Source organism: Palaemon carinicauda, chromosome 18, assembly GCF_036898095.1.
Source record: "Palaemon carinicauda isolate YSFRI2023 chromosome 18, ASM3689809v2, whole genome shotgun sequence".
Taxonomy (NCBI): Eukaryota; Metazoa; Arthropoda; class Malacostraca; order Decapoda; family Palaemonidae; genus Palaemon; species Palaemon carinicauda.
Genome location: NC_090742.1, coordinates 22,397,596 through 22,409,851, shown reverse-complemented (window position 1 = coordinate 22,409,851; position 12,256 = coordinate 22,397,596). Strand labels below are relative to the sequence as shown.

General features: G+C 39.9%; 1 protein-coding gene across 7 annotated transcripts in view; it reads right to left on the bottom strand.

The window, feature by feature from the left end:
• The window catches only part of Tbc1d22 (TBC1 domain family member 22), a 96,380-nt gene that overhangs the window by 66,081 nt on the left and 18,043 nt on the right, over nucleotides 1-12,256 (bottom strand). For 2 of the 7 annotated variants that reach the window (XM_068392121.1, XM_068392125.1), the window contains exon 1: nucleotides 5,794-6,008. The exons of 2 other annotated variants lie outside the window; for them this stretch is intronic. In XM_068392121.1, coding sequence (XP_068248222.1) covers nucleotides 5,794-5,861 — 68 coding nt within the window. In that variant the 5' untranslated portion in view covers nucleotides 5,862-6,008. Of the gene's footprint in view, nucleotides 1-5,793; nucleotides 6,009-6,300; nucleotides 6,325-12,256 lie in introns of those variants that run through there. 3 more of the 7 variants (XM_068392124.1, XM_068392122.1, XM_068392126.1) reach the window with 2 other exon arrangements.

The following is a 12,256-nucleotide window of genomic DNA, read 5'->3' as shown; positions in this document are numbered from 1 at the left end:
TAACCCTTGATATTGGGAGCTGAAAGAGATCTTTCTTTCCTCAGATATAAGAGAAAGTCAGCTATTTGAGTTACAGAGGTACTGGTCGAGGATACGGATACTGACTTGCACCAGTTTCGGAAGATTTCCCACTTCGATTGGTAGACTCTAAGGGTGGATGTTCTCCTTGCTCTAGCAATCGCTCTGGTTGCCTCCTTCGAAAAGCCTCTAGCTCTCGAGAGTCTTTCGATAGTCTGAAGGCAGTCAGACGAAGAGCGTGGAGGCCTTGGTGTACCTTCTTTACGCGTGGCTGACGTAGAAGGTCCACCCTTAGGGGAAGCGTTCTGGGAACGTCTACTAGCCATCGAAGTACCTCGGTGAGCCATTCTCTCGCGGGCCAGAGGGAAGCAACTAGCGTCAACCTTGTCCCTTCGTGAGAGGCGAACTTCTGCAGTACCTTGTTGAAAATCTTGAACGGAGGGAATGCATATAGATCTAGATGTGACCAATCTAGTAGAAAGGCATCTATATGAACTGCTGCTGGGTCCGGGATTGGTGAGCAAAATATTGGGAGCCTCTTGGTCATCGAGGTTGCGAAGAGATCTATGGTTGGCTGGCCCCAGGTGGCCCAAAGTCTCTTGCAAACATCCTTGTGGAGGGTCCATTCTGTTGGAATTATTTGTCCCTTCCGACTGAGACAATCTGCCATGACATTCAAGTTGCCTTGGATGAACCTCGTTACTAGTGAAATGTCTAGACCTTTTGACCAGGTGAGGAGGTCCCTTGCGATCTCGTACCATGTCAGAGAGTAGGTCCCTCCTTGCTTGGAGATGTACGCCAAAGCCGTGGTGTTGTCCGAGTTCACCTCCACCACTTTGCCTTGAAGGAGAGACCTGAAGCTTTTCCAGGTCAGACGTACTGCCAGTAGCTTCTTGCAGTGAAATGCATTGTCCTTGACTCGAGTTCCATAATCCCGAGCATTCCCTACCGTCTAATGTCGCACCCCAGCCTACGTCCGATGCGTCCGAGAAGAGAACGTGGTTGGGAGTCTGAACAGTCAGGGGAAGACCCTCTCTAAGGTTGATATAGTCCTTTCACCAAGTCAGACCAGACTTTATCTTTCCGGAAACCGGGATCGAGACCGCTTCTAGCGTCTTGTCCTTTTTCCAGTGAAAAGCTAGATGGTATAGAAGAGGACGGAGGTGTAGTCTTCCTAGTGACACAAATTGATCCACGGATGACAGGGTCCCTACCAGACTCATCCACAGCCTGACTGGGCAGCGTTCCTTCTTCAGCATCTTCTGGATGGATAGCAGGGCTGGGGGTTGATCGTCTTGTTCAGCAACGTCCTCATCAGAGGGTTCCTCATCCGAAACTGATGAGGAAACGGCAACGGAGTGGGCAACGTCTGACTCGCTGAATCCGGTCGCACTGGTGGATGCGTGACGGAGCCGGACGCAATATCATGGCACTGCTGCACAGTCTGTGAACTGTCAACAACCATGGGTGCGCGAGGAAGTACAGCGTCAACCCGAAACTGTCTAGACTGTCTGGGTTGTGCAGTCAACACCCTACCGGGTTGCTGAGGTTGACGCACTGCGTCACAACAAGTCACCTCTGCTGGTTGTTGAACGTCTTCCTAGTGACACTGAACTTCAACCACCACCTCCGAGCGTCGCCTAACGTCAACGTGCGACTGGCAACCCACACTGGGTCGCATCGGTGGAGGAACCACCTCAACTGGCAGACGCGAGTAGGATACCTCAGCGTCAACAGGGCGCACAACCCACCGGTTGGAAGGTTGTTGGCCAGAAGGTTCTTCTCCGTAATAAAGTCCTCTATCAAGGACACAAGCTTGGACTGCATGTCTTGCAGCAAAGCCTATTTAGGGTCTACGGGAGCAGGTGTGGCAACAGACGGGGTTAGCGACTGAGGCGGAACCATTTACCATCCCTGGAAGCCTTGTTATGTGTGACATAATAGTACAGCAAAACTTCAAAGGCTCGCAAAAGTTGAGAAGTTGACCTGTAAACAACTTGGAGCGTCTCCTGGCTAGGCGCCAGGGCGAGTCTACCAGAATTGAGAAGTCTATCTGGGCAGAGGCCTGAACTCCCAAGCCGAGAACTTCTCTCGTGTCCTATCAGACTCTCGCTCTATAAGCCAGTTTAAAAGAAGGGAAATCAAAGGCTGTATCCCTAAAACTCCTCCTGGTGCAAAAACCAGTCGCCTAGCCAACGTAACGCTCTCTAGGAGAGCGAGAGAGCACTAGCTTAACAACAACGGCTTCGAAGTAGCTAGGCCTAGTGTAAGTTCTGACGTTAGGCGAACGAGGAGCAGCAGTTACAAGATCCGGACGAAGATCCTTAAAAAATCATCATGATTTAATTAAAGTCCATAGGAGGCTAAGCAGCTTAAGGCTCCTCTCCAAATGACAGAGTCCTCAAAGGAATATCAGTAGGAGGGAGAACAGCACTTTCTCATCTACAGGAACCTTGTCCGAGAAAAGCTAGGTTATCTCAGTGAGGGTCTCACTGGTGCATTAGCAGCAGACCAGAAGGCAACGTTATGTATCTGCTTGACAGTCTGTGAACTGTCAACCACAACAGGTGCGTGAGGACATACAGCACTGGTGCATTAGTAGCAGACCAGAAGGCAACGTCATGTAACTGCTTGACAGTCTGTGAACTGTCAAAAACTGAACTGTCAACCACAACAGGTGCGTGAGGACATACAGCACTGGTGCATTAGTAGCAGACCAGAAGGCAACGTCATGTAACTGCTTGATAGACTGTGAACTGTCAACAACTGAACTGTCAACCACAACGGGAGCGTGAGGACATACAGTGTTCACTCGAGACTACTATGACTGTCTATACTGAGCAGTCAAAACAACTCTAGAATGCGGAGGTTGACGCACCGCGTCAAAACACGGCAGCTTAACTCCACCCTCCTGTTGTTGTGGTAGCACACGAACATCAACGGAGGGTTCCGTGCGTCTGTGAACGTCAGCATGCGTCTGGCAGGGTCGACTGCGCATGGGTGGAGGAGCTCTCACAGCTGGAGTGTGGGAGCAGGTAGCCTCAGCGTCTGCTGGGCGCACAACCGTGGTAGGTTGTAGGCTAACGGGTGCAGCGTCAACCTTCTCCGTACGATACTCCTGCATAACAGCAGCTAACTGAGTCTGCATAGACTGCAGCAAAGACCACTCAGGGTCTACAACAGCTGGTGCGGCAACAGACGGAGTTACTGCCTGTTGCGGTACCGCTTTGCCTCTCTAAGGAGGTGAGCAGTCGTCGGAAGACTGCAGCGAGTCCGAACTGACCCAGTGGCTACAACTGGGCCATTGGACTTGCGCGGAAGGGACCGACTTGCACTTAATAAGCTGCGAGACCTTGGTCCATGGTTTCTTACGAGAAACCTCTTCCGCAGACGAGAAGTAAATGGGCTCTCTCGTCTTTGTGTGGGTGGGGCGATCTTGGGTAGATACGCCCGAAACCACGGAGGGAAACGTCTGTTCGTTGATCAAGGCCTGACGAACCCATAAGTCGTTCGACATTACTTCTCCCCTGGGCTTGGGAGCTTGCAAGAGGTCCCGGACTAGGTGAACGACAGGCACGAACAGACGAACCCTCGGACGCAACACTGTAACACTTTGCGCATATCACTTTATCACTTCGATTTTCTGTTTTGCACTTATTTCACTGAAATCGAAACTTTTACTGATTTCTACCTGAAACACGCAATTCTACCCTTCATTAAAAGGTAGTAATTGCGAAAACAGTCGTATAATGCAGCTCATTAATACTAGCAAAAACAGAAAACATATAAGGATAAAGAATTCAGTGGCTGGGAAAGAGACTAAACACTAGTTCAATTAAACTACGTTTACAATCTCTCACCGCACATAGCCTGGGGACAAGAATAAAACCCTAGAAACGTTTTACCTTCTTCCCCGTACAGCAACTAAGGAGGAGAGTAACACGACAACAACGTTACCCGCTTGAACGGAACGTTTTTCCTCCTCTCTCTCCCTCCGTCTCTATCTCTCTCTCTCTTTCTCTCTTGATTTCGCACCTGAGAGAAGAGCCTAATTATATATCGTCAAAACATGTTATTTGGCTAAAGGAAAAAACTGAAAGGTTTTCCAAATAAAAAGTTCCTTTAATTTAGAATTTAAACCATTTAAGCTATGAAAGAATGAACGAAACGTCAGAATCGATTTACTCTTACTGCAAAGTGAAACCGTGATACACTCTCTCTCTATCGTAACGATAGAGCGCATGTTGAACGTCCTGAACGTCAACAACTGCGTAGTTTAAAAAACTAAACGTTAGTTCATCTTTGAAAACAGTACGAAACTATCAAAGAAATTCTTTCATAAAACATTAAATTTAAAAAGTTTTAAATTCTTTAAAGGCTAAATACGATATAACGGGCTCAACGTTGATTAACTTCGGTTCCAAGTTAGGACCGCCTACTATCAGGAAAGGTCGCATATAAACAAAACATAAAAATTTAATTATATATGTTTATAATAAATGGAAAGTTAATCGAAGAGGCCTAATAAAGGCGGAGAGATATAAAATATAGATCTAGAACGTGTTAAGTAAAATTACTAAAAACCTAAACACACTTCCGTCTAAGGGAAGGGTCGGCCATTTAAAAGTGAAAGAGAGTCCATACTCTCTTTGTCACCATAATTAAATCTATCCAAAACGAGTTCAAGTTTTGAGATGAAGATAAAACCCCTGCATAGCGAAAGCTCAAAACTGGAATAGTGTACTTCACCAAATAGATGTGAAAACAAATCCAGTTAGTAACAGCGTATTTAGTAGGTCTTGCCAGTGGCACGACAGAGAGAAAATTGGTTCTGTGTTGACATGGAGTACTTGAGTACCTGCTCGACAGATGGCGCTGTTGATGTACACCCCCACCTGTATAGCGATCGCTGGCGTATTTTGTCCTTAGGTTTTTCTGTCGGGCAGCAGAGCTGACAGCTATATGATCACCGGCTAAGTTTAATATTGAAAAATAAAGGATAACTATGCAGGAAAAGAATATAAGGTTAATGTATTTGAAAAAAATTAAAGTATCATACCATAATAAACCACATAACCTTTATTAACGTTTAGACACTTCCTAATATTGGGTCGTGAAATACAGAGGTTATTCTTCACCACATTATAAAAGGGATTTTGATGTAAGAAAAATCAATTTTTGGGTACATCAAAATCCCTTTTTGGGTGAGAGAGCCATGTCGTCCCGATGGAAGTTCCCTTCGTCAGCTTCCTACAGTATAATATTTCTGCGATTGATATTATAAGAGAATTACCGTCGGGTATCGGCGGGGTTCTAACCCTGGAACGACTATCCGAAGATATCGTGTATAATCAAGAACATAGGTATCTGCACTCCGAATAGACGTTACCCAGTCTAATCCTCTAAGGGGAAGAATAATTGAGGAGACTGTAAAGGATTTAGGCTACTCAATACGAACAGACTAACCTACGTTACCAAGCTTACACTATCGAAGGCAAGTTCATATACCTTATATTTCTAAAATAATGGCGAGCTAGCTTTGCCTAGCCTACCCTTATACTGACAAACTTGTCTAGGGGTAGGTGAGCTAGCTTACACTTTACTCCCACATAGACTATTTCATGAAAACCCAAGACTTAAGCCAACGACATAAAAATACTAATCATAAAAACAGTTTAACTTAAAACAGCAAAGGTTTGTAAAGCCAGAGCTTAAGCTACGCTACGGCAGCCGAGTCTGGTCTAACCTATGCTACTGTAGGAGGGAATGCATTACCTGCCAGGCACCGATTTACTGTTTTTCTTCCAAAAGTTTTTCCCATTGTGTGGATCTACTGACTGCATTTTATGCAGCTAATGAATGGAAGCACAGCCACTGCTTTGTTAGTAACAGGGAAATTCACATTAAACAATTCTTCATGTTTGCCAACACAATATCAGACTGATGACACTTTTCATCACAGCTGATAGAACCCTTCCACGGAAGATTTCGACAAGGATTTTTAAATTAAAACCCATAAAATATTTTTGCGTGTCGTATATTGAAATAATTATAATTCTATAAATACAATGGGTAAATTAGGATTAAATTACTAAAAAGACGAACAGTTACTGGTTATTTTACCTTTTTTTTCTCTAGTTAGAGCTTCAGCAGCAAAGATTTTAATGTCGTACATTAAAAATATTTTTGCGTGTATTATATTGAAATAATTATAATTTTCATATAAATTTGGTAAATTACTACTAAATTACAATAAAGACGAACAGTTACTGGTTAATTTACCTTTTTTATCTCTTGTTAGAGCTTCGGCAGCATAGATTTTAATGTCGTACACTAACAGCGTGTGGGATGTTTTGACACTTTCTAATCTTTCACAATGCAAATTATATACGAAAAAATAGTGCTTTCTCTATTTCTTACATATCATTTAGAACCTTGATATTTTATAATTACGAAAAAATATTGTAATATTTTTTATGCAGAAGTTAGCACGAGTGTCACAAATTCTACACGGAAGTGTCATAAGCCCTTCCATATGTCAAAAGCCTGATGTAAACACACAGACCTCATAACAAACTCACTGATGCATAAAGCGTGGCTAATTATTACGACCGTTATGAACCTTTACATTTTTTTCAAGACACTAGTTGCTTATATAAGAAAACTGGTACTTATAATGCACAAATTGAATATATATATTTTTAGTAATATTGATAATGCTGACAGGAATTACGTAAAATAAGTAAACAGATTGGTAACGCAAGGAAACATATTCCTAGGAAGATATTATTTCAATCTGAACTCACACTGTATATGTAGAGTGAATAAGCTTCACAATATAGTCAAATGTAGATACTAGTCAATAAGTCATATATAAAGTAACAATTATAAAATAAGGTATTTAACTAATAAGGAAGTGAAGAGACTGACACAGTTGCCATCTTCCATGCAAATATTTCGTGACCGCAGTGGGTTATGGATTAGAGGCGTACAACCGTGAATATTGCCCGCATTTTAAGCAAAAAGTCGATACTGTCATTGTTCTTCCTGTTTAACGAATGTGGGAATAGACTTTTGCAGTTTGTTACAACTGCAATGCCAAAATAAAGTTTATATTTGGGTGTATGATAAATTATTTAGCAAGTGTACAACGTGAACAGTTAACCGCTTGAGGAAAAGAATAAGATTTACAGCACAAATCAGTATTGAGGAAAAAAGTTAACACAGATTTTACCGACTTTCTGGATTACTAGAAGATTATGATAAACCCAAACATAAATGGTAATAGTAGATTAAAAACTGATTGTACACAAAGAAGATAAATGTTATGTCTTGTTAAAGAACTCCTTAGTTGAGACATTGTCAAGAATTTTAGAGCAAACTACTGCAGACATGTGAAACACACTCACATGATCTACAGCTAACATGCGGTGTTGATGACACGCTTGTTGAATGCTCAAGCATCCTGGGTGAATCATATCTTTTTTTATCTTAATGAAATAAGCTTTGTTGTTCATGAAAAAAAATGCCAGTATAAAATACTAGTGACAATGAACCTACTGGCCTCACATATGGGCCTGTAGGCTAAAAGGAAGAGATGATTGAGTAGGATACGAGTGTTATGAAATGTGATTTTGTGGATGAAACCAAGAAGGATATTATTATCATTATTACTACTTGCTAAGCTACAACCCTAGTTGGAAAAGCAGGATGCTATAAGCCCAAGGGCTCCAGCATGGGAAATAACCCAGTGAGGAGAGGAAATAAGGAAACTACAAGAAAAGTAGTAAACAATTAAAATAAAATATTTTAAGAACCGTAACAGCGTTAGAATAAATATTTCACTTATAAAATAAAAAAATAAAAACTTTAAAATAAAAACTAGAGGAAGAGAAATAAGATAGACCAGTGTGCCCAAGTGTATACTAAGCAAGAGATAATCTTATATAAGGAGGATATTCGTAAATAAATTGACAAACATACTTGATAGAGAAATAGAAAAAGGCATATGGTGATGAAAGCAAAGCTAAAATTCCTGAGCTTAGAGCTAGACTAATGGAATTAAAACATTCACTGGAATAACCAGTGAGTGACTTAGCAAACTTGCTCCGAGCCATCGACCCCAAAATTTACAATATTATGAAGAAAAGGCAAGTCATTGGAAGCTCCATTGAGAACTGAAAAGTATTTATTGAGTTATTCGGCAAAGATGTGACTGGTGACGATAACTACTCCTAGAATGGAGAGGGTTCATTACGTTTGAAAAAGAAAAAAAAATAAGGGGTGGATACTCCAAAATCAAACCATTGTTCTCTAGTCTTGGATAGTGCCATAGCCTCTGTGCCATGGTCTTCCACTGTCTTGGGGTAGAGATCTCTTACTTGAGGGTACACTCGGGCACACTATTGTTTTCATATTTTCCTTTCCTCACTGGGCTATTTTCCCTGTTTATCTTATTTCTCTTCCTCTTGTTTTTTATTTATTCTAATATTGTTACTGTTCTTAAAATATTTTAAATTGTTTATCACTTCTCCAGTAGGCTAGTTTATTTATTTCCTTTCCTCACTGAGCTATATTTCCCTGTTGGGGCCCTTGGGCCAATAGCATTCTGCATTTCCAACTAGAGTTGTAGCTTAGCTATTAATAATAATAATAATAATAATAATAATAATAATAATAATAATGATAATAGTAACAATAATAATAATGATAATAATGTTTTTACAAGTTTTATGCAAACCACTAAGAGGAAAAAAGGTTGTTGATGCTCTTAAATATTTACAAGTGATTTATATGATATTGGGTAATGGCAATGTTTATTTTGCTGATGGAACAAATATTGATGATGCAGCGATTATTATTACTATTATTATTATTATTATTATTATTATTATTATTATTATTAGCTAAGCTACAACCCTAGTTGGAAAATCAGGATGCTACAGTATAAGCCCAAGGCTCCAACCAGGAAAAATAGCCCAGTGAGGAAAGGAAATAAGCAAATAAATAAACTATATTAAAAGTAATGAACACTTAAAATAGAATATTCTAATAACAGTAACACCATTAAAACAGATCTTTCATATATAAACTATAAAAAGACGCATGTCAGCCTGTTCAACATAAAAAACATTTGCTGCAAGTTTGAATGTTTGAAGTTGTCCCGATTCAACTACCCGATCAGGAAGATCATTCGACAATTTGGTCGGTAGAATATATTAAACGGTAAAAGGAATAACCAAAACGCTGGGAAGATGAAAGTAAGAATTATGATTTTTAATACCGTTAGTGAGTAGGGAAATGTGGTTATGCATTCATTGAGAGTAATTATTTGCAGTTAATCCCAACGTAAAGAAGATAAGTCTATTTCAGAAATTTACCGTTTGTGAACTACCGGTTACATTTTAAAATGTGATCTTGAATATCGAAGAGGCATTCATGATAGGGCTAAGAGAGTTATGTTATGATGGGGCACGTATGACTGCATTTCAAATATCATGTGCTAGATTAGTTTTACTGTTAGAGATATGGTCATATTCAGGAGAATAAGGTAAAACAAATTATAAGTCTATAGAAAATGTGCTAGTAATCATATATACCTTACACACACAAACACTCATACACACACACACACACACACACACATATATATATATATATATATATATATATATAGAGAGAGAGAGAGAGAGAGAGAGAGAGAGAGAGAGAGAGAGAGAGAGAGAGAGGGGGGGTTAGTAGGTTGGTCAGGGCACCAGCCACCCTTTGAGATACTACCGCTAGAGAGTTATTGTCTTTGGCTCCCCAGACAGTACTACATTGGACTCTTCTCTCTGGTTACAGCTCATTTCCCCTTAACCGACACATACACAGAATAGACTAGCCTATTCTTTACACATTCTGCTCTCTCCTCATGCACTTGACAACCCTGAAATTACCAAACAATTCTTCTCTCAAGAGGTTAACTACTGCGCTGTAATTGTTCAGTGGCTACTTTCCTCATGGTAAGGGTAGAATAAACTCTTTAGCTATGGTAAGCAGCTCTTCTAGAAGGACACTCCAAAATCAAACCATTGTTCTCTAGTCTTGTGTAGTGTCATAGCCTCTGTACCATGGTGTTCCAGTGTATTCGCTTAGAGATCTCTTGCTAGAGGGTACACTCGGCCACACTATTCTATCTCATTTCTCTTTCTCTTGTTATTTTGAAGTTTTTATAGTTTACATATGGAAGGTTTATTTTGAGGTTGTTATTGTTCTTAAATTTTTCTTGCAATTTATTTCATTTCCTCACTGGGCCATTTTCCCTATTGGAGCCCTTCGGTTATAGCATCCTGCTTTTCCAACTAGGGTTGTAGCTTAATAATAATAATAATAATAATAATAATAATAATAATATAGTACTTTGGCATGTTACTCCACGTTTATGATGACTGGGCAGTGTCTTTGTGGCGTTCAAACATCGAAAATAGCTTCTTTCCGGACGAACTGTCCTGCAGATAGTTTTCAGAATAACAAGAAAAATCAATTTAAGTTTCTTCATTTTTTCTTTGGTGTTGACACGTGTTTCGAATCACTTTGTGATTCTTCTTCAGGACTACAATTGTTGATTGAATTACACTTTAATATATAGGCGTAGGGGATGATGATGTAGGCTATAATGGTAAAAAAAAAAAAGTTGATAAAAAAATTATGGGAAACCAAAAACTAATCGACAAACATTGATAAATGAAAAGTTTAGATTCTTTAAAATATAAAAATGAAATTTAAGATCACTTTTCAAAGGCATAGATTATTTTTCACAAGGCTTCACAGAACTTAATGACCGATCTTACAGACAATCAACTTTTTCGTTGAAGCTTACAATTCCACTTTTTTGCAGTCAGATTGACGTCAGTTCTTTAGGAATGTAATCTCTTGTTTAAAGCAGACTAATTCATGAAGTTTACACGCTTCCTCAGCAATTAGAGGTGTACGTGCATTGATCTCGAACTAGATTCTATATTGAGTGGCGCCTTTCCTTACGAAAAAGAAAATGTGACAACATAATTAATCATATTTGTAGAAGTTCATGTATAAAATGAATTGCAAACTATGTTAATCAGTCATCACTTGATAAAGACAGTTTTGTCGAAACAGTGCTGTAGTGAATAAAATATGAAGCTGAGAAAATACGGGGATTCCTGTAAGAAACACGTTGACGCCACTAAGGCAATCGCCTTCAATGAAAAATGGCATTAGAGAGAAGCTGTGTCCTAAAAGCACACACACACATTTACAGCATATACTGTGCACGCACACATATACAACATATACAGTACATAGATATGCGCACACATATTAGACGCACGCTCGGACCTACACCACTACACAAATTATCCGTATCGCTTTCTGCTTTAAGGGAGCGTATAATCAAAATGCTGCTGTACAGTATGTTCAAAGTTGGTGCCTGGAGGACGATGCTTACAGATTTTAATGTTTAAAGGCGGCTCATGAATGGCAGAGGAAAAAAGACAGTGGCATTGTCCTATCAAGCAGGACAATGCCATAGAGTCTTACCATATACACATATGATCAGCGCCCAAGCTCCATCTCCATCAAAGCTAGAAACAAGGAGAGCCAGGCAATGGCTACTAATGACACAGCAAGCAGACCTATAGGCTCCCCAAAACCCCCGATCCTTAGCTCACAAGGATGGTGAGGTTGCAGCGGCCAATGGAACTAACGAGTTTGAACAAGACTCTTAACTTCAGTCTGGCAATCACCAGGCAAGGACGTTACCAACAGGCTACTTATAATAGCTTCAGTTATTATAAGTCTGCCGTAGTTGTTCTCCTTGTGAAAAATCTGGGTTCCACCAGTCAATTCTTTCAAGGAGGGTGTACGGTTGTGAACGTTAATACATTATAGTGTTGGTTTATTATTATTATTATTATTATTATTATTATTATCATTATTACTAGATAAGTTACAACCCTAATTTGGAAAGCAGGATGCTATAAGCCCAAGGGCTCCAATATGGAAAAAGGAAATGAATAAACTAAAAGAGAATTAATTAACAGTTAAAATCAATTATTTTAATAATAGTAACATTAAAATAAATCTTTCATATATAAACCATAAAAACTTCAACAAACAAGAGGAAGAGTACCCGAGTGTACCCTTAAGCAAGAGAACGCTACCCCCAAGACAGTGGAAGACCATTGACTCATGATTTCTGTGGGGGCAATAAACCAATGTG